At 40.7% G+C, this 22120-nt stretch overlaps 2 protein-coding genes across 13 annotated transcripts in view; one reads left to right on the top strand and one right to left on the bottom strand.

Annotated features, from left to right (window-relative positions):
* SH3D19 (SH3 domain containing 19) overlaps positions 1-22120 on the bottom strand; it is a 178531-nt gene that overhangs the window by 116047 nt on the left and 40364 nt on the right. The gene's annotated exons all lie outside the window — the stretch shown is intronic.
* LOC140603070 (serine protease 27-like) lies at positions 1277-8263 on the top strand. Of its 2 annotated transcripts, none has more exons than XM_072773601.1 (8): positions 1277-1400; positions 3694-4026; positions 4165-4203; positions 4367-4526; positions 5998-6272; positions 7070-7233; positions 7431-7685; positions 7987-8263. In XM_072773601.1, exons 2-7 carry the CDS (start codon positions 3975-3977, stop codon positions 7674-7676), a joined length of 936 nt encoding a protein of 311 aa, XP_072629702.1. In that variant the 5' UTR covers positions 1277-1400; positions 3694-3974; the 3' UTR covers positions 7677-7685; positions 7987-8263. The 2 variants fall into 2 exon arrangements, with proteins under 2 accessions (XP_072629702.1, XP_072629703.1); XM_072773602.1 differs by having other exon boundaries at positions 7990-8263.

Here is a 22120-nt window from a genome sequence, read left to right on the forward strand (position 1 = left end):
TCCAATTTAGCAAGTCCCATTAGTTCTACCTTCAAAATGCAACCAGAATCTACCATTTCTTATCAATTTTGGCCCCACAGCTCTAGTCCAAAGTCAACATCACCTCCTGCCCAAATTACTGCAATAGTTCTATAGCTGGTTTCCCTGCTTCTTCCCCTGACCATTCTCATTCCAGTAGTTACTGTGATCCATTTAAAACTTTAAGTCAAAAAAAAAAAAAAAACTTTAAGTCAAGGACACCTGGGTGGCTCAGTGGTTGAGCGTCTGCCTTGGGCTCAGGGCATGATCCCCAGTCAGGGGATCAAGTCCCTCACCGGGCTCCCTGTAAGAACCCTGCTTCTCCCTCTATGTCTCTGCCTCTCTCTGTGTGTCTCTCATGAATAAATAAATAAATCTTAAAAAAAATAATAAAACTTAAAGTCAGATCAAAATCATCCCATTCCACCAAGAATAAAAGCCAAAGTCCTCACAGTAGCCCATGAGAACCTACATGGTCTGACCTCATTTCCTATTGCTGGCACCCCTCCTTCACTCTGCTCTAACTTTAGTGTTTCTCAAATGTCCAAATATACAGCTGCCTTAGGGGCTTAGTACTATATCATTTGTCCTTCAACACCTCTTCCCTCAGTTAACCCCCTCGCTCAATGCCTCTATTTCCTCTAAATACCTGCTCAGAAATTACCTCAGTGATGTCTTCCCTAAGCACCATATTTAAAAGTCACATCCCACCACTGCTTTCCTGTCTTATTTTTCCACAAAGCACTTATCATGATCTAAAACATAGTATAAGCTCAATGAGGACAGAGGCTTTTTCTATGTTGTCACTCCTATTCTAGAACAGGGTCTGGCATGGGCAATGAGAAAATGATTACTGAATTAAATAAACAATGTCTCCTAGACTTGGGAGGCTGCTGTAGCATGGAGGGAAAGATTACTAGATGAGGAGTCAGGAGATCTGGATTTGAATCTGATTACAGTAGTACCCCCTCATCCACAGTTTCACCTTTTACAGTTTCCCTTCCTCTGGTTTCAGTTACCTCTGGTCCACTGTGGTCCAAAAGCAGATGATCTTCCCCTGACATATTATCAGAAGGTCCGTACCAACCTAACCACACTAGGTCACAATGTCTATGTTACTCACTTTACCTATCACACAGGCATTTATCATCTCTCCCTTTAAAAAAAAAAAAAAAAAAAAAAGATTTATTTATTTGAGAGAGAGATCGATCACAGCAGGGGTGGGAAGAGCCGAGGGAGAAGCAGACTCCCTGCTGAGCAGGGAGCCCGATGTGGGACTCAATCCCAGGACCCCAGATCATGAACTGAGCCAAAGGCAGACACTTAAACAGCTGAGCACCCAGGCACCCAGCGATTTTATCATCTCACAGCATCACAAGAAGGTGGGTACAGTACAATAAGGTATTTTGAGAGAGAGAAGCCACACTCTCATAACTTCATTATAGCATAGTGTTATAATTGTTCTATTTATTATTAGGTATTGTGGGTAATCTCCTACTGTACCTAATGTATAAACTAAACTTTATCCTAGGAATGTATGTATAGGAAAAAACAGTGCATATATGGTTTGGTACTGTGGTTTCAGGCCTCCAATGGGGATCTCAAAACACATCCCCCAGGGTAAAGGAGGAGGACTACTATAGTAGACTAGGAAACAGAAACAATTCCCAGTTTTGCTAGTGCACAGTAATACAAATAATTAAGTCATTTAACCTCCAAGGTCCCCGGTTTCCTCATCTATGAAACTGAAATGAAAACCCTCACAGTCATTGTGTGGAGGAAAATGTTATGCAAATGTAAAATACTGTCAAGCTTCTATAACTGATCACACGCGAAACTATTTAGAAATCAATTTAACACTTCTAGACAATAGTTTATTCTCTTTGTAAACTAGAAGGACAACTTGAATTATAACAAAGACTCTAAACTGCCTTTCTCTCTAGAGTTTGTACTCTGTCTACATTATTAATTATACATATTAGCATCCTAATTTAGTATCTAAATTCTGGGTATTATGGCTAAAATAATTTTTGCTTTCTATCCATTTCACCCAGGGCCAGGTACCCAAGGTACCAGACTTCAAAAGCTCAGCTGTAAGACCCAGGGGGGTTGGGGCTTGAGACATCCCCTGCCTCTCCCGCACCCCACAGGCAGAAACCCCAGACACCAGGGAAGAGAGAAGTTGTCTGGGGTTTCTGCTGTGAGGTGGGGGATCGGCAGGCTTTATCCATTCCCTTCTAAAGAGGGGAGATGAGACTTTGTATGTTGAGATCTTTGGTACTTCTATTCAGTTTTGGAATTGTGTCGTGGTTCCCCACCACCACCACCATCGTCCCCCCCCCCCGCCAGCCCTCCTGCAGCCCATAACTAAACAAAGCTGAGACAGGCTCTCAGAGGCAGAAATGCAAGCTGGGTTCCTTAGTCAGGAAAATAAAATGTCAATAAAATGTCAAGACAATCTGAAGGGTGTCTAGAAAATATAGACCTCACCAAAGCACAGCTGGAAAAACTGGTACATGAAAGAAAGACGCATCTTCTCCAAATTCTACTTTTGTTTCAAGTTATATAACAAGAAGTATAAATAATTCATTTAAGTTAGTTTAGTTCTTCACAGAAATGCCTTAGTCCTGATTCAAAAGGATGGCATTAGCACGTATTCAGAGAATATAAAAACCAATGTGTGTTTCTCAATCCTCTAGCAAACTGCTTGTTACATTTGCCCCCGTACTTTCTATCATATTATAACAAACTCACTGGATTTATTGCCAAGAGGGAAGAAGTTACCTCCTGACTAAAGAGCTTGCTTATTATGCTTATTAATATGCTTCAGATGACATGAGTTATGTAGCTCATCCTTTTTTCTTTGGTCTCTAGAAAGTTTCAAGTTAAATTAATTCTCAATTTTAACAATCCCATTCTTGATTTTTTAGAAGTATAATCTTCCCCCGATTTCCATAGGCCTTCTAATCCTGCTCATTTTTATTGTACCCATGATGCCTTCCTGTGCCAAGTACCAGCTCTGGAATTAAAGGATCTTAATAATTGTGTCACGGTCATCAGTATCATCATCCTCACCACGCTATTTTAAAAACAGCAACCAACATTTGCTCAGCACTGGGTTATGTGCCTTATCCACGTTCATTTAGATTTCAGAGGCGCCTGCTCCCATTTTTTAATGAACAGGACACCAATCATTAACAAAAAGCTCCTGAGTTATTTCCTTATTCCACTTCTCTCCATCTAGATTGCCAACAACTTGAAGGCAGGCAGCCCCCATAATTCATGCTTCTTTATAGATTCTGCTCTACATTTAGCACAATACCTTGTACACGATCAAGAGCTAATAAATATTTGCTGACTGAGGAAGGCAAAGGGCAAATTACAACAGGAAGAGAGTGACACAAAGAAGGGAGAGACACAGAGTAGAAAATACTGGTCAGCTAACTGACCGACTTATTTCCTCTTCTTTATTTTCTCTCATCAGTTCTGTCACTGTTCAAGAGGCCAAGGACTTAGGGCACAGACAGCCCTTTGAGACTGAAGCTCAGGGATGTTCCCTGGGTTGGTTCACCTTTGGCCAGGGAATAATTACATGAGAGCAACTAGGGCAAGTCCCTGAGACGTGGCAGGCTGGACAGAGGGAGGACTGTGAACCCGGCCTTGTCTCCCACAAAGGTCACTGCACTGCCTGAGCCGAGCCAGCCAGCTCTCCAGCACAGCAGGGGGCGCCTCAGGCCCCAGCTCCTCCCTGCTGGGTCCTGCAGCTGCACTTTGGAAGCCTGGTCCCTTCAGTGCCTGGCCTGTGTGAAAACCAAAGGAGAGGAGGGGTTGAATCAGCAGAGAAAACCATCCAGGTGAAGCTGGTCCTGCACCCTCCTTCCCCAGCTGCTCCCCAGCCAGCCTCTCCTTAGAAGCCTGAGTTCAGAAAGAAAAGTGGTGATTCTGAGGAAAAAGACATGGGCGCTGCTGGTTATATCTTCTTGCTGCCCCTTCTGCTGGGGACCTCAGGTGTGTTCCTGGGGTGAGGAGAATCCTGGGAGGGGGGGTTCCAGCCCAGGAGAAGCTGCACAGGGCATGGGCCGTGGCCCTCATTCAGCAACAAGAACTCACGTGGGTGTCTCCACATACCCCCTTTTCTCTCCCTAGGCACCAATGAGGGGGAACCAGAGACTCTCCTGAACTCAAGTAAGAGGCTCCAGCCAGGGCAGCATGCCTGCATGGACCAAGGGAAGGGAATCTGTGTCAAGTTGAAGAGAGGACATCAGTTTGAGAAATGAGCACGAGGGGTGGGGGCAGAGGGGCAGGTTTCCGAGCACATCTCCCATGTCTTGCTCTTCTTTGTTGGCAGTCTGTGGGCGGCCCGCAGTCTCATCTGGCATTGCCTCTGGCAGGGAGGCCAACGTGGGGCAGTGGCCCTGGCAGGTCAGCATCCGCAAGGGCTTGCTGCACATCTGTGCAGCCACCCTCATCTCAGAGCAGTGGGTGCTCACAGTGGCAAGCTGCTTCCGGTGAGTGCTGGCCTTGCTTCAGGGAGACCCATCAGGGGACTCGGGTGACTGGAACCCCTGGGCTACGGTTGGACAGGAGTCTATCTTGCATTGCCAGATACAGTACACTGTGCCTTAGAAGTGGGTCCAAACGTTTCCTGCCCTAGCTCTCAGTTTAATGCAACTACTCATAAGATTTCAGGCATCTTCATATTTGACAATCATCTTGATTGAAATGGATGCCTGAAAAGTTATTCCCCTGTCCTCCTCAAATCAGTCTCTACCCAAGGAGATATTCCCCAGGGAGGGCCCCTCCCTTTAGAGCATGCCACATCTTCAGACCACTCTGGATGCACAATCTTGAGCCCTTGTTACTCTCCCCAGATGACTTCATCCTCTTCTATGATTTAAAATGTCATATATTTGCTGGTAACACCCACCTTTATATCACTAGCCCCAAACTCTAGTTCTGCTGCATTTCTAGGTGGAAGTCTCACGGTACCTCAAAAGTAACATGATCAAAACAGAGCTACAATTTCACCACCACCATCAACATCCCCAAACCTACTTCTATCTTCCCTGCCTCACCCAACAACATAAGCAGTTGCTCAAGCCATACTCAGAAGTATGAAGCCCCACTCTCCCTCATCCTCCATATCTACTGCATATACCGATTCTGTCAGTTTTACTTCCAAAGTATACGGACTCAAGCGTAGCTGTCCCCAGACCACTGCTATAGTAGGCTTTGCTACTTTCATATACATTACAAAGTGATTTTTCAAAAAGAGGTGAGATCATGTCACTCCCTCCTTCAAATCCTTCAGTGGCTGCCCAGGCAACCTGTAATAAAAACCAGATCGCTCACTGTGGCCTATAAGCTATATATCACCAGTTATCTGCTTATTTTTCCCACCCTATCCCATTCTACTCCAGGTTTATTTCAATTCCTAAAAACTGCCAAGTTCTTTCTCACCTTCAAGGCCTTTGCATAGTCTGTTCCCTCTATCTGAAATGCTTTTCCTGATAGCTTTTCTCTTGGCAGACTCTTCTCATTTGGGACGCTGTTGAGAACGTATCTCTTCTGTGAGACCTTTCCTGATTGCTCAATCTAAAAACTCTTTTCCTATCCTTAACTCTTTAACCTAAAAATCCTGCTTTATTCATAGTATTCGTCACAGTTTAAAATGCTGTACTTGTTAAATTCTGTTCCCCGTCTGTCCTCTTTCCTTCCCTTCCTCAGTGCCCCCCCGCCCCGACATACATTCGCGGTGCACACAAACACGCCAATGCATGTACACAACCCAAAAGCCCTATGAGGGCCAGATCATGTCTAAGTCTCATTTGTGTTCTCAGAATATGCTCAATGCTTAGTGAAGGAACAGATGCTTTAGAGTCAGAGGAAAAATGCAACCTCCACTACTAAAGACCCTGCTGTGGCACTCTGTGAGAGTCAGGAGAAACTCATGCTCCCTAACTCTGCTTCTCTTCTCAGGTCCAAGGACACCAGAAAATACAGTGTATTGGTGGGGTCACTTCAGGTCTCTGGCCGCCCAGCCTCCAAAATGACGATAATTCCTGTGTCCAGGATTATCCCTTACTCTGACTTCCAGGGAAACACGACTAGTGCCATCGCTGTGGCTGAACTGGCCCACCCAGTGTCTTTTACCCCTGTTGTCCTGCCCATCTGCCTTCCCTCGTCTGCAGTTCAGCTCAAAAACTCAACCTCCTGCTGGGTGACTGGATGGGGCTATTCTGGAGTACACCAACGTGAGGATAAGTAGAGTTTCTGAGCTCTGTTTCCTTAACTGATATTCTCTGCCCCCGCGCTCTATCCCAGCCCTGATACCAGATTTATTGACCTCTCCAGGCAATTAAGCTGAGATGCCACAGACAAATTCTCCTTGACCTTACGGCTTCCCCTTTGCTTTCACACTTCCGCTATAATCTCTCTTGCTTATTTCTAGCTGCTTTTGCTCTTGTTTAGCAATAGTGCTAAGATCTTAAAAGTGAGAAGGACAAGACAATGAGCTTAGAGAGAAGGTAGCTCTCCATCTGAGATGTAATCTAAGCTCTCCCTCTGTACCTGGGTGTGCGTGTGGTTAGATGGAGAGGGGACGCAGGCATGAAGATGTACTCAAAAAGGTAAGGCTGCTCAGCAAGTCTCAAGTCAGACGAGGCGAGTATTCCTGAGCCAACAGTCTTTATTCTTCAGAGTACGTTAGATCTACCTCTTCATTGTCTATAGACGATCACAGGATAGTCCAAGCCTTGCAAACAAGTGAATTCTGGCTGCATCATTCATTGTTTTGGGTTTTCCTGAATCACAAGATTTTCTGTTATTTGTGGAATCTGAGTGGGAGCAAATGCCTCCGGCCTTGTTCAGACCCAGAGTGCTTGGCCCTTAGGCTGTTTCCCAAACTGGAAAGCAGAGTGCCATCTGATCCGGAGGCAGAATATTTAAAATCACAGCTATACCCGAAAATGAGAAGCCTGAAATCTGTATCCCTAGCTGAAAGTTGCTTCCTAGTATCTTAAGACGGCTCTGATTCTTTTTGATCTTACAGATATGAAGCCATCTTATATACTGAGGGAGCTGAAAGTGCCCCTTATTGATCTCCAGACATGCAGTGACTACTTCCAGAAAGCAAACTACTATGGAATCAAGCCTAACATCAGTGAAGCCATGATCTGCTCTGAGCTCCCAGTGGGGCAGAAGGATCAGTGTATTGTAAGAATCCATCCTGTAGGCACCTTCCAGAGCCTTTCCCTTTCCCACATGATTATTCCACGTCTCTTTTATCTTCAGAATCCCTGGGTCAATTTAGCAGTGCCTGGACAGGCCCTAACTCCACAGTTGTCAACTAAGCTACTGGAGTTATTCTTTTTGCCCTGTGCTTGGCCTAGTCATCTTTCTTCTCTCCACAGGGCAGTAGAGGAGATCCCCTGACATGTAGAGTGGAAGATTTCTGGGTCCTGGCAGGAGTGATCAGCTGGGGTTCAAAATGCATTCTAACCAGTGAGCCTGGAATATATACAAACATCAGTTTCTACAAATCTTGGATTGAGAAGTCAGCCATTTCACATACTGACTTTTCTGCTGTCCTCAGACCAGACTTCTCTGGGCTCCTTCTTATAATGCTTCTACCTCTCATTTTCCTGGGGCTATCCTAACTGGCTGAGGTTAGTATGACCAGAGTTAAGTAACAATTAAGAATGAGAAAAAAAAGGGGATCCCTGGGTGGCTCAGTGGTTTAGCGCCTGCCTCTGGCCCAAGGGCGCAATCCTGGAGTCCTGGGATCTAGTCCCATGTCGGGCTCCCGGCATGGAGCCTGCTTCTCCCTCTGCCTGTGTCTCTGCCTCTCTCTCTCTTTCTATCATGAATAAATAAATAAAATCTTTAAAAAAAAAAAAAAAAAGAATGAGAAAAAAAGAAAAGGAGGAAATTCTATAGGTTGATGGCTTTTGTTTTTGTTTTTTTAAGTAGGTTCCATGCCCAGTATGGAGCCTAAAACAGGGCTTGAACTCATGACCCTGAATCAAGACGTGAGCTGAGATCAAGAGTTAGACACTCAACCGATAGAGCCACTCAGATGCCCCTAGAAGTTGATGGTTTTGATGAGAGATTTTGAAGATTTAGTAAGACAGATGCAATTCTGCTACTTTTGGCTAATCACCATAAGCCTCATCTGTCTGTTGTTTTTTATTCACAAGTCAACTTGGAAAGATCTCCAGTGTTAATAAAGTTTGGTTGATTCCAACTGTTATTTCTCATATTCATTCTTTTGATGAAACTGGAGACAGTGCCTGGGGAAATCCAAAAGCACAGAACTTTAGGGCTGAAAAAGATCTGGAAATCACCTGGCCCAACCAATCCCACATTCTACAGATGAAGAAACTGTGGAGTCCAAAGAGGTTAATAATTTTGCTCTTGCTGAATTCCAGATGAAAATCATCCAATATGGGCCTAGACTGGGTTCTGAAGAAAAAGCAAGGACTCAAAAGATTAGGTTTTAGTTGAAACATAGCAGGAGAGAGGAGCTAAGGGCAGTGTATTAGTTATTTCTGTGCAACAAATCACCCCAAAACTTAAGAGCTGAAAAAACTTAAACACTGATTATCTCACAGCTTCTGGGGTCAGTAATCAGGGAGGGCTTAGCCAAGTAGTTCTGGCTCAGGGTTTTTTGAGGGGCAGGTGCTGTATCAGCTGCAGTCATCTCAAAGCTCAATTAGAAAAGGAGCTGCTGTCAAGCTCATTCACTGGTCTGTGGTAGGCTTCAGAGGATCTGCTTCTAAGATCACTCACACAGGCCTCTCTGTAGGGCTGCTTCATGGCAGCTGGCTTCCCCCAGAGTGAATGAGCCAAGATAAAGTAAAAGAGAGCACCCAAGATGGAAGTCATGGTCTTTTCATAACCTAATCTTAAAGCTGACATCTCATTACTTCTACTGTATTCTAGCCTTTTTTTTTTTTTTTAAATTTCTCTACACCCAATGTGGAATCCAATGAGAGATTTGAACTCATGCTCTGAGATCAAGACCTGAGCTGAGATCAAGAGTTCAATGTTCAATGGACTAAGCCACACAGGTGCTCCTGTCATATTCTAGTCTTTAAAACAGTGAGTCCCAAGTTATGAATATCAGGAGGCAAGGTTCACTGGGGCCATGGATCTTAAAGATTGCCTTCTATAGGTAGAGCCAGGGAAGGGTGTGGACTAAGGAGCAAGGAAGCTAAAACTAACTAACGTTTAGTAGTCAAGGATTAAATAAATGGATGGATGGGTAGCTTAAATAGAGATATTCAGGGGGAATGCCTTCTGAGTCTCCGGTTAACTCCACCCACTGAAAGCCCCTCATAGTTGTAGTCTTAGGTGTAGTGGGGTTAAGGGAATGTGTTTATTAGAGAGATAGCCAACTCACAGTTTCCTGACTAAAGAGTGGCCTAAGAACATGACTCAGGTAATTAATGTATGGTTGCTTTATCCCTGCCTTTTCCTGGGCAGGTATACAAAGAGTGGTTAAGAACAGGGAATCTGACACTGGCCAATGCTGAGTTAATGTATGAATTTCATAAGAAATTGACTAAAATAATTACAGGATCCTCTGTATTACTAGGCAAATAATAGTAAAAAAAAAATTTGAAGAAGTTTTGGCAAGACAGTGGAATGAACAACAGCAAAGTGGACACCCCTTGATCAAATTTCAATAAATACCAATAAAATAATATAAAAGGAAGATATTTATTAATAACTGCAAAGATAATTACATAAAAATAAGGAAATCAAATCTGGGGCATTAGAAAGCTTCCCATACATATGAAAACGGTAAGAACTTTGAAAAAATTAATCTCCTAAATGTAAAAATGATATGAAATATAAGCAGGATTCAAAGAATTATTACAATTTATTCTCAAAGGGACACTATTCATGTTAACAAGCTTTCCTCAAGAGATTTTTTAGATGACACCACTACAGAATGGCAAACAAGGGCATATTAATATAACAAAATTAACAAAAGATAAACTCAATAAACATGTGAGATTCTAAATAAGTAAAAAAAGATAACTGTGAGAAAAGATGATGGATACAGATACTAGAGCCAAGAAACCCAAGAAGGAGATAAAAGGTTTCAGAATCCTGAAATAAAATAGTTGAAAAGTACCTTACAAGTTATCTAATTCAACTCTCAAATCAAGCCATAATAAGCCTGCTTATTTAACAGACCCAGTGGATCCTTATACTTCTTCACACAGCAGCAGAGGAATGGACAACGGTTTTCACCATAGGGCACCATCTCGCCCCTTTTTTTTTAGAATCCTCTAAAACTGAAACTTAACAGGAAAACCTACACATAATGCATGAGATGGAGTGAGATAATTATCTGTAAAAAGAATCCCCCAAAGTTTCAGCAAATACATGCCTTTATGTGTTTTAGGAATAAGGTGAACTTGGAGATCTATATATAATCTCAAAGCAACATAAGAGGCATGAAATCATAAGTGAGAAGCTTAAATCTAATCAAAAGCATTAGCCACTGCCTGAAGGGAATCTGTACTCGAAAGGGGTAAGGTCAATCCCTGGGTGGCGCAGCGGTTTGGCGCCTGCCTTTGGCCCAGGGCGTGATCCTGGAGACCCGGGATCGAATCCCACGTCGGGCTCCCGGTGCATGGAGCCTGCTTCTCCCTCTGCCTGTGTCTCTGCCTCTCTCTCTCTCACTGTGTGTCTATTATAAATAAATAAAAAACTTTAAAAAAAAAAATTAAAAAAAAAAAAAAAAAAGGAAGGGGTAAGGTCAGCATGGAATCCAAGGAAGCAAAGGCCAAATAACTACACATGTTCATCAGGCCCTAAGCTGTCAAGGGGAAAGAGACTCTGAATCTGATGAATATAAATGTCACATTTATTTAGAAAAATACATTTTGTTATGGAGAAGTGCTCTTTCACCCAGTTTTTGTAAAGAAGGGATATTTCACTCTAATAAGTGAAATGCTCATAGAGATTAATCACTTCCATTTATTCAGATCTTAAGTGTCTTCAAACCATCACCCATTTACCAATCTGTCCTTACTCAAAATCAAGAAGATATGCCCTGATTGGCAAAAATGAAAATTCCAAATAATGGAAGTGAATAGTCCTCAATGCAAATAAGCATGTTGGCTCATACACACGTCTCTTAAAATTTAGTGAGTCAGTCTCTTGAATTTGACGTAGTATCAGTGCTCTGAGAAACCTTAAATTTATGAAGCTAAAAAGCTAAAGGCCCAGAGCCTAAATTGAGAGGACTTGCCTGGGAAAGATCTGCCTTAGTGGACATTCTGGGTGACATGACATCTTTATCTCATCTCTGTAGCAGGAATTTATATATTTACTTTCTGCCTCCTCTGTATTGGCTAATATGCTTATCATTTTATATTTTTTGAAGATTTATTCATTTTAGAGAGACAGAGTAAGTGTGATGGGGGAGGTGGGGTGGAGGGAGGGGACGGAGGGAGAGGAAGAGGGAGTCCCAAGCAGACTCTGTGCTGAGCATGAGCCTGACTCGGGACTCGCTATCTCATGACCCCAAGATCACAACCTGAGCTGAAGCCAAGAGTCAGACATTTAATTGTCTATGTCACCCAGGTACCCTCTGATCACTTTAAATATTATCTTACTTAGTCCTAACAATTCAAGAAGGGATTATTTATCCTGTTTTCACAAATAAAAATACACGCAAAAAAAACCCACAACTGAGGCTGAGAGAGGTTAAGTAACTTGCCAAAGATCACACAACTAATATTTGATTAAAAAGATTTACCTGACTCAAAAGATCTGGCTTTTTCCACCATACCAGATTACCTCCACTCATTGTTAGAAGGCTCAACACTAAAGGTTCATCTTTATACTATGCCAAAGTAACACTGCTCTTTGGTTCTAGTTATTGGTACTTTTTAAACTCCTAGTTCCATTTGTAATTATTTGGGTATGCACAGCTTTACTTCTTCTGAATAGATCAGAACAGCCTTGAGAACAGAAACAGCTATCCTGTTCATCTTCTTGACCTTCTAGCAGCATCTAACAGAGTGACTTACAAACAGAAAGGATCAAATTTTATTTTCTGAGAAACAAAATGAGAGCTTTAGACTATAGAAAACCAGTTGTCAAAACCATGGGAAGAATTCCTTTAGTATGAGTACAAGTAAACAAATAGAAAAAGGGAATATTTTTTTTCTTAGTTATCAAAAGAACAAGACCAGCTCTTGCAAAGAGGGACTGGCTGATCAGCAAGCAATAGGGTCCTGCACAAGTGGAATGGAGCTCAGAGTAGGATCTGTCCCTGTGGAGAAGGTGAGTGCAGGAAACTACAGATTACTGGCCAATAAGGCAAAGAGCTGGGAAGAGGAAAAGGTATCTCTAAAAGGCTGTCCAGAGCTTGGCCCTGACATAATGGATGCCAAGTACATGGATTGGTTCTAGGACATACTGGTTAGTGGAACTAAAGTGGGACTAAAAATGTCATGTGAAGTCCAAGAACTAAGACCATAGGCCTTGGTCTATTGTTGCAAGGTGACAGAAAAGGCAGAGTGCCAGAGTAATCAATTATTCTTTAAAAGATTGTTTTATAAGGGGATTGATTCATTTTGCAACATAATAAATGGGTTGAATTAGAAAAGAAACAATGGAATCCATCTGCCCTTGCTGGAAATATAGACAAAAAGCTACAAAACTTGCAAATCTACTGCTGTCCCTATTTTATTCTTAGGGTGCTTAAGTGAAGACTGCATCCCTAAAGGGGCATTCTTGCTCTACAGCAGTGGTTCTCAACTGGGGGTCATTCTGCTCCCAAGGGGACATTTGGCAATGTCTGAAGACAATCTTGTTTGTCCCAACTGGAGATGGGTAGTTCTCCTGACATCCAGTAAAATAAAGGCCAGAGATGCTGCTTAACATCCTGTAATACACAGGATAGTACCTCACAATAAATAATCAGATGGCCCAAAACACCAACAGAGCCAATGCTGAGAAATTCTTATCTATAGGCACCATCGACATTAATCTAAGCTGTCACCAAGATGACCTATTTGTCCAGAATTAAGTTAAAACTTAAAATAGAGATATTAGTTCAATAACAATAATAAAAACACCAGCTACCATTTATTATTGCATCCTTAAATAAGCCAAATCCTAGCTAAGTACTTTCACTTTATCTCATTTCATTTTTACAAAAATCTTGTAGGGTATTACTACTCTCATTTTGCAAAGATGGAAAAGTTCTAAGTTGGCCACAGCCACAAGACAAGTAATAAAGTTCCTACCACTACTACCACATTGTCATTTTCCAAACTAACAGTCATTGTGTAGAACAGAGGTCTCTACAGATAATTTTAATGGGGTATTAGAATCTAAGACCTAAAGACAGCATGATAAGAAAGGCAGGAAGCTAAAAGAGCTGTCTTCAGGAAAGTCTCTGGAGTGCCACTATCACCTACTCTCTTGCTTCCAATTCCTTGGCACTTCCTTATCTTCAGAGAAGAAAGGGAGCAGTAAAAAGCAAACCAACATATTTCTTGATTGCTACACCAAAAATAAGAAAATATTTATAGAGGGATAACTGGGGCATAGACAAAGGTAAATAAATGAAGAGAAATAGATAAATAGGCAATGCATAATTCAATGTTACATCTGTAAAGAATTTGAGATCAGGGGATCCCTGGGTTGCTCAGTGGTTTAGCGCCTGCCTTCGGCCCAGGGCGTGATCCTGGAGTCCCGGGATTCGAGTCCCACGTCGGGCTCCCTGCATGGAGCCTGCTTCTCCCTCTGCCTTTGTCTCTCTCTGCCTTTCTCTCTCTCTCTCTGTGTCTTTCATGAATGAATAAATAAAAATCTTAAAAAAAAAAAAAAAAGGATTTGAGATCAACTGAGTCCAATGCCTTCACAGAATAGTAAAACACAGGCCTTAGGAGAAAAGTGACTTACTTAAGATCATATACCCATCCCCATGAAAACAACAGAATAGTACTGTGGGTTGAAAACCAGAGATTTCTCCAATATGTTTTTTAAAAATTAGCTTAGATTTAAAAAGGACTCCTAAGTTCCAACTGTTTAAAAATGAGCATTTTTCTGGAGAGGGTACAAGATGTCAGTGTTGAACAATCCTAAAATCATCTCCTCCCATGGACACCACAGATTTATAGCTACAACATACAAATCATTTCCCTCTAAAAAAGATCTGAAAACTAGATAAACTGCTCTTTACAACACTGGATAAAAAGGAGCACATAAAGATATGTAGGAGATGCAGAGACACGGTCTCAAAACAAACAAAACAAAACAAAACAAAACCCACCCCTGGCATTGTGACAGACAATAGGGAGGGATCTCACCAATAGTTACTTCTCCCAGGGGGAGGAAAAGGTTGGTGCCCCACACTGGGCAACATAGCCCCTGGTATCCACACCGGAAACAGAAGCCTCCAAAATCAATGAGGCTGCTGTCTAGGATTCCCAAAATGTTACAGGAAACTGAGATTCCCCTTTCAGAGGGCTCATACATAGTCCTGTTGGCCTTGGTGACCAAAGAGGACTGGTGTTCCAAAGCTCCATGTAACTGTAACAACTGGAAAGGCAGTTTTGGCACGCTGTGAACCCCAGGGCACAGCAGACTAAAACACAACCCCAGTCTTCATATGAATAAAACCTATTCACTTAGCCTGGAGCTTCAGCCTGAAGGATAGGCTTCAGGTTTCCCTCACATATAGAGGTTAAGGAGTGGTCCTAGGGAATGTAAGCAGGGAGACACCATCCTTGTGCACCGTGTTGGCTTCACTACAGTCAATGAGATTTCCCAGAAAGGAGCCTATACACTCATCTGGAGCCCCTTTTTTGCAACTGTCACCTATGGGACCCCTCCAAATCTAGTCTAAAGACCAGCAGGGATTACATCTGTGGTCCCATAGGACCATATATATTTGTGTACGTTAAGCTGCTGCCTGAGAGTCTGGATTCCAATCAGCATAAAACTAGATGCTAAATGATATTCTTCCCCTTGGATCACTGATAGGTCTTGACACACTCTCAACAATAGGAGAATATAAAAAACAATTCAGGCAGCTTAGACAATAACAAAGGTTCAAGAGACAGCCAATAACTAAAGCAAGATTGAATGAGAAGGATCATACCTACATAAGGCCATTCCTTCAAGACTGAGAAAGACAGCTGTTTTGCCTACTATACAGAAACAAACACAGATAGTCAAATAAAGTGAGGAAACAGAGAAATATGTTCCAAATGAGACAACAAGACAACACTTCAGAAAAGATCTTATTGATATGGAGATAAATTCTCTTACCAGGTAGATTACTTAACATAATGGTCATAAAGATACCTGCCTAACTCAAGGGAAGAATAGATGAACACAGTGAGAACTTTAAAAAAAAAAAAAAAAAAATCAGAAAACATTAAGTATCAAACAGGGGTGCCTGAGTGGCTCTGTTGGTTGGGTGTCTGACTCAGGGTCCTGGGATCAAGTCCCACATCAGGCTCTGCACTCAATGCAGAGTCGGCTTGGGATTCTCTCTCTCCCTCTTCCTTTTCCCCACCTCCCACTTGCAGTGTCTTTCTCTAAAATAAATAAATAAAACCTTTAAAAAAATACTAAACAGAAGTCACAGAGCCAAATACAATAACTGAACTGAAAAATATACTAACAGGGTTCAATAGCAGACTGGACGAACAGATCAACAAGCTGGAAGATGAAACAATGGAACTCACCCAGAGTGACAAAAGAAAAAAAGAGTAATAAAAAGAACTTAAGGGACTTCTAGGACAACGTCAAGCAGAATAACATCCACATTAGGGGTCCTAACAGGAAAACAGAGAGAGAAAGGGACAGAAAACTTATCTGAAGAAAATAATGGCTAAAAACTTTCTTAGAAAAAGCAAGAGACATGCAGATCCAGGAGGCCCAGAGTTACAAATAAAATGGACCCAAAGAGAACCAAACCAAGACACATTATAATTAAACTGTGAAAAGCTAAAGAGAGATTATTAAAAGTAGGAAAGGAAAACAAAACATACAGAGAAACTCTGTAAACCTATCAGTAGATTTCTCAGCAGAAATCTTGCAAGTCAAGAAATTTTGCAAGTCAGAAGGGAGTGGCATGACATATTCAAAGTGCTGAAAGGAAAAAACTTCCTGGCAAGGTAGATTATACTCAGATTTGAAGGAGATAAAGAATCTTCCAGGTAAGCAAAAGCTAAAGAAGCTCATAACTACTAAACCTGTCTTACAAGAAATATTAAAAGGTTTAAGCTGATCAGACATGGCATTAATTAGTAACAAAAAAAACATACAAAAGTAAAAATCTTACTGGAAAGGCAAATATATAGTAAAGGTAGTAGACTGATCACTTACAAAGCTACTAATAAGATTGAAAGGCAAAAGTAGTAAAATTAACTATAATAATTGATTAAGGAATACATAAAATAAAAAGATGTAAAAGTGACATCAAAAACATAAAATATAGGGCAGATGGGGAGTAAAAATATATTTGGAATGTGTTAAAATATAAATTGCTATCAATTTAAAATATACTGTTACACATACAGGATTACATATGTGACCCTCAAGGTAACCACAAAGCAAAAACTTAAGAGTAAACGCACAAAAGAAAACGAGAAAAGAATCTAAATATAACACTAAGGAAAATCATCAAACCACAGAAAGAGAAGAAATAGAAACTACAAAAACAACCAGAAACAGTTAACAAAATGGCAATAAATATGTATATATCAATAATTACTTTAAATGTAAATGGGCTGGAAATCCCTGGGTGACTCAGCAGTTTGGCATCTGCCTTTGGCCCAGGGCATGATCCTGGAGTCCCAGGATCAAGTCCTATGTCAGGCTCCTTGTATGGGGCTCCTTCTCCCTCTGCCTGTGTCTCTGCATCTCTCTCTCTCTCTCTCTCTGTCTCTCGTGAATTAAAATCTTAAAAAAAAAAATGTAAATGGCCTAAAATCTCCAATCAAAAGACAGAGATGAGCTGAATGCTTTTTTTTTTTTTTTTTAAGATTTAAAAAATTTATTTATTCATGAGAGACTGAGAGAGGGGCACAGACATAGGCAGAAGGAGAGAGCAGGCTCCCCAGAGGGAGCCTGACGCAGGGCTCAATCCCAATCCCAGGACCCCAGGATCACAACCCCAAGCCAAAGGCAGACACTCAACCACTGAGCCAGTCATGTGCCGGGAGCTGAATGCTTAAAAAAAAAAAAAAAAGACTCATTCATATACTGCCTACAAGTGACTCACTTCAAAAGTTAGGACACACACAGACTGAAAGTAAAGGGATGAAAAGATATTCAATGCAATGGAATCTAAGAGGAAACTGGTAAGCTATACTCATTTCAGACAAACTTTATTTTTTTAATTTTTTTTTTAAGATTTTTTGAATTTATTTATTCATGAGAGACAGAGAGAGAGAGAGAGAGAGAGAGAGAGGCAGAGACACAGGCAGAGGGAGAAGCAGACTCCATGCAGGGTGCCTGACGTGGGACTCATGCAGGATCACACCCTAGGCTGAAGGCGGCGCTAAACCGCTGAGCCACCCGGGCTGCCCCCAAATAAACTTTAAAACAAAGACTGTAACAAGACAAAAAAGAGCACTTCATAATGAAATCCAGTTAGAAAATATAACATTTAAAAATATATATGTAATCAATACAGGAGCACGAAAATACATAAAGCAAATTATTAATAGACCTAAAGGGAAAAATTGTCCACTCTCATTACTTTCATTCAACATAGTATTGAAGTCCAAGCCACAGCAGACCAAAAAATTTTAAAAAATGAAAGAAAAGGCATCCAAATTAGTAAAGAAGTAAAACTGCCACTATTTGCAGATGATGTGATTGTGATACTATATATAGAAAGCCCTAAAAACTCAACCAAAAACCTGCTAAAATAAATATAGTAAAATTGGAGGATAGAAAATTAACATACAAAAATTTGTTGTGTTCTTATACACTAATAACAAACTATCCTAAATAGAAATCAAGAAAATAATCCCATTTACAATCCTATCAGAAAGTATAATATCTAGGAATAAATTTAACCTAGTAAGTGAAAGACCTAGAAACTGAAAAACTCTAAGACATTGATGAAATAAAGTTTCATTTCACAAACAAATGAAAAGATAGTCTGTGTTCATGGATTGAAAGACTTGATGTTACTAAAATGTTCATACAACTCAAAGCAATCTACAGATTCAATGCAATCTCTATCAAAAATTCCAATGGCGGGAATCCCTGGGTGGCTCAGCGGTTTGGCGCCTGCCTTTGGCCCAGGGTGCGATCCTGGAGTCCCGGGATCAAGTCCCGCGTCGGGCTCTCACCATGGAGCCTGCTTCTCCCTCCTCCTGTGTCTCTGCCTCTCTCTCTGTGTGTGTCTATCATAAGTAAGTAAGTAAGTAAGTAAGTAAATAAATAAATAAATAAATAAATCTATCTTAAAAAAAATTCCAATGGTATCTTTTGCAAAAATAGAATAATTCTAAAATGGGTATGTAACCACAAAACATCCCCAAATAACCAAAACAATCTCGAGAAAGAAGACCAAAGCCAGAGGTATCACACTCTCTGATTTTAAACTATTCTATAAAGCTAAGGTAATCAAAATAAATGCTATTGGTATAAAAAGACACAGATCAATCGAACAGAATAGAAAGCCCAGAAATAAACCCATGTATATATGGTCATTTACAAAGGAGGCACAAATGTACAAAGAGGAAAGAACAGTCTCTTCAATACACAGCACTAGGCAAACTGGACAACTACATGCAAAAGAATAAAAGTGAACCATTATCTTATACCATATGCAAAAAAATTAACTCGAAATGGATTAGATACTTCAGGTAAGACCTGAAATCATAAAACTCCTAGAAGAAAACATAGACAGTAGGCTCCTTGACAACAGTTTTAGCAATATTTTTTTTTGGATCTAACTTCAAAGGCAAGGGAAACAAAAACAAGTAAGACTACATCAAAGTAAAATGCTTCTCCATAGTAAGGGAAAACCATCAGCAAAACAAAAAAGCAACCTACTAAATAGGAGGAGATATTTACAAATCATGTATCTGATAAAGGGTCAATATCCAAAATATGTAAAGGACAGAGGCAACTCGGCAGTAACAACAACAAAACCCCAAACAATCCAATTTAAAAATTGGCAGAAGACCTGAACATTTTTCCAAAGAAGACATACAGACAGCCAACAGCACATGAAGAGATGCTCAACATCACTCATGATCATGGAAATGCAAATCACAACCACAATGAGCTATCTAGAATAACTAGTATCAAAAAGAGAAAATATAACAATTGTTGGTGCAGACGTGAAAAGGGAACTCTTGGGTACCGTTGGTGGGAATGTAAACCGGTGTAGTTACTATGGAAGACAGCATGGAGGTCCCTCAAAAAATTAAAAATACAGCTACCATATGATTCAGCAATTCTGCTACTGAGTAGCTTGAAGAAAACAAAAACATTAATTTGAAAAGACATAGACACCCCTATGTTCACAGCAACATTATTTACAGCAGCCAAGATATGGAAACAGCCTAAGTGTTCAGCAATGGATAAGCAGATAAAGCAGATGTGGTATGTACGTTTGTATTTACCTACCTACCTACGTATCTACCTATCTATGCAGCCATAAAAGGAATGAAATCCTGCCATTTATGACAAAATGGATAAACCCTGAAGGTATTATCCTAACTGATAACTCAAAGACAAATACCACATAATTTCACAGGGACACCTGGGTGGCTCAGTCAGTTAAATGTCTGCCTTTGGCTCAGGTCATGATTCTGGAGTCCTGGCATCGAGCCCCACATCGGGCTCCCTGATCAGTGGGGAGTCTGCTTTTCCCTCTGCCTCTGCCCCTTCCCCTGCTCATGCTCGCTCTCAAATAAATAAAATCTTTTTTTAAAAAAACAAATTAAAAAACAAAATATAAACATACAAGTTAAACAAAACTAAATCTACACTCAAAGATACAAAAAACTGATTGGTGGCAATCAGAAGAAGGGTTTGGGTGAGGAGGGAGCAAAATGAGTGAAAAAGATTAAGAAGTACAAACTTCCAGACACAAAAATAAATGACAGAGATGTAACACATAGAGCAAGGAATGCAGTCAATAATAATTGTGTTAACTTTGTAAGTTAGCAGATAGTAACCAGACTAACTGTAGTGACTGTTCTGCGATGTATAAAAATGTCACATCAGTTTGTTGTACACCTGAAACTAAGAGTGCATTTCAATTATATCTGAATTTTTTAAAAAAAAATAACAGCAACACAGAGAAAAAATGAAAAAGAGGAAATTTTCTTAAATAACTCAATGCCTTTATCACACCTATCAAGACTAGTAGTAACTCCTTGATACCATCTAATACCCAGTTCATTATCAAATGTCTTTGAATCAAAATGTGGTTTTAGAGTTGGTTACAAACCAAACAAGGGCCACACATACTTACGCCTCTTAAGTTTCTTTTCACCTAGAAGAACTTCCATTCCTTTTTACTCTCATACCATTAGCTTATTACAGAACCCACATCAGTTGTTTTATAAAATGTCCCACATCCCGTACTTGACTATAAAGTTGTATTATAATCAAAATTATTATTTATCCTCTGTATGTGATGTAAGTGGAAGTAGCTTTAGAGACTCGGGTTTCACTTTTTTTATACAAATACTTCACTGGATATCGCTACGTACTTTGTCACATCAAGAGACACAGGTCTGCCTTTTTCTACTTTTCATGATGCTAAGATTGATCAGAGGGCTCGGATGGTAACAACCTGAGCACTCTATCAACCTCTCATCTAAAACTTTTGACTACTGGTAACCATCCCCTGAACCATCCCCATCAATTATCTCATGAGGGGCTGCGAGTGGTGTTTTTCAAAATCCATCAGTCCAAGCACATTTATTAACTGGAATTCTTCCCTCTCATCAACTAAGCTCCCGCCCCCGCCCTCCCCACCAAACCCCAACCTTTAACTCTTGGACAGGAAAAGCAATACTTCCCTTTTAATACTTCCCTTTTACTTCTAATTTTCAGAGGAAGGAGCTGGTGTCTTTGTTAGCTTACTTCTAACTACATTAGAACCAAAATACATATTTTTTATGAAACAGTTAAACAAAAGGAAAAAGAAGAGATCTATAAGCAATCCAACTAATTTTAAAGAGTTAACCAGCGACTTCAGATTTATCCAGGGATATAAAAGTCCAAAAATCTAGGACAACCACAAGACTCTCAAAGGAAAAAGAGTATCTGGTTAAATTGTTGTTCCTTTGATAAATCAACAAAAAGATCTGTCCAGAGCTTTGGTGTCTTTGCAAAATGACTACCTTTATTCCAATCATGACTTGAAGGCAAACCTCAAGCTGAGATCTTTTTAAAAGCTATACTTAAATGAGCTGACTAAATAGTAAAGTTTCCTGTGAACACCACAAATTAATCGGAATACCCTGAGATATAGTGAATCTGGCATGTGCCCCATGACAACAGTCTCTTCTGCTTAGCTGGCATTTCTGCATCCTCATCTTCCTACATGCATAATAAGGGCTCTTACACCAAAGACAATAAATCCATACCCATGGAACTATGCCCTGGTTGACAAGCTAATCTGTTCAAATCCTTGGGAATTTGAACTGAAAATAAGGAAAACCTTGGGCAGTTTATAGTGGATAGAAAGAAGAGGCATGGACTATGGTTGAGCCATACTAATGGCAGAGGACCAAGGTAAAGATCCTAAACTCTCCCAATGAGTTCTTGAGTTATCGTGAATCCAGAGCTCCTTTCCTGCTCTGGTTTCCAGGTCTGTCCTATGATAGCTCCAGATGTCCTTGTTACTCTGTTCTCCTTATCGTTCCACAGATATCTGCATTTGTTTGCTAGGGCTGCCATAACAAAGTACCACAGACTGGGTGGCTTAAAAAACAAATTTACTTTCTCACGGTTCTAGAGGTGAGAAGTCTGAAATCAGGTGTCAGCATGGTTGGATCCCCCTAAATGACATTCCAAGCTTCCTTGGCTTGCAGATAGCCATATTCCCCCTTTGTACATATCTGTGTCCAAA

The sequence above is a fragment of the Canis lupus genome, chromosome 13 (assembly GCF_048164855.1).
Source record: "Canis lupus baileyi chromosome 13, mCanLup2.hap1, whole genome shotgun sequence".
NCBI classification, from domain to species: Eukaryota; Metazoa; Chordata; class Mammalia; order Carnivora; family Canidae; genus Canis; species Canis lupus.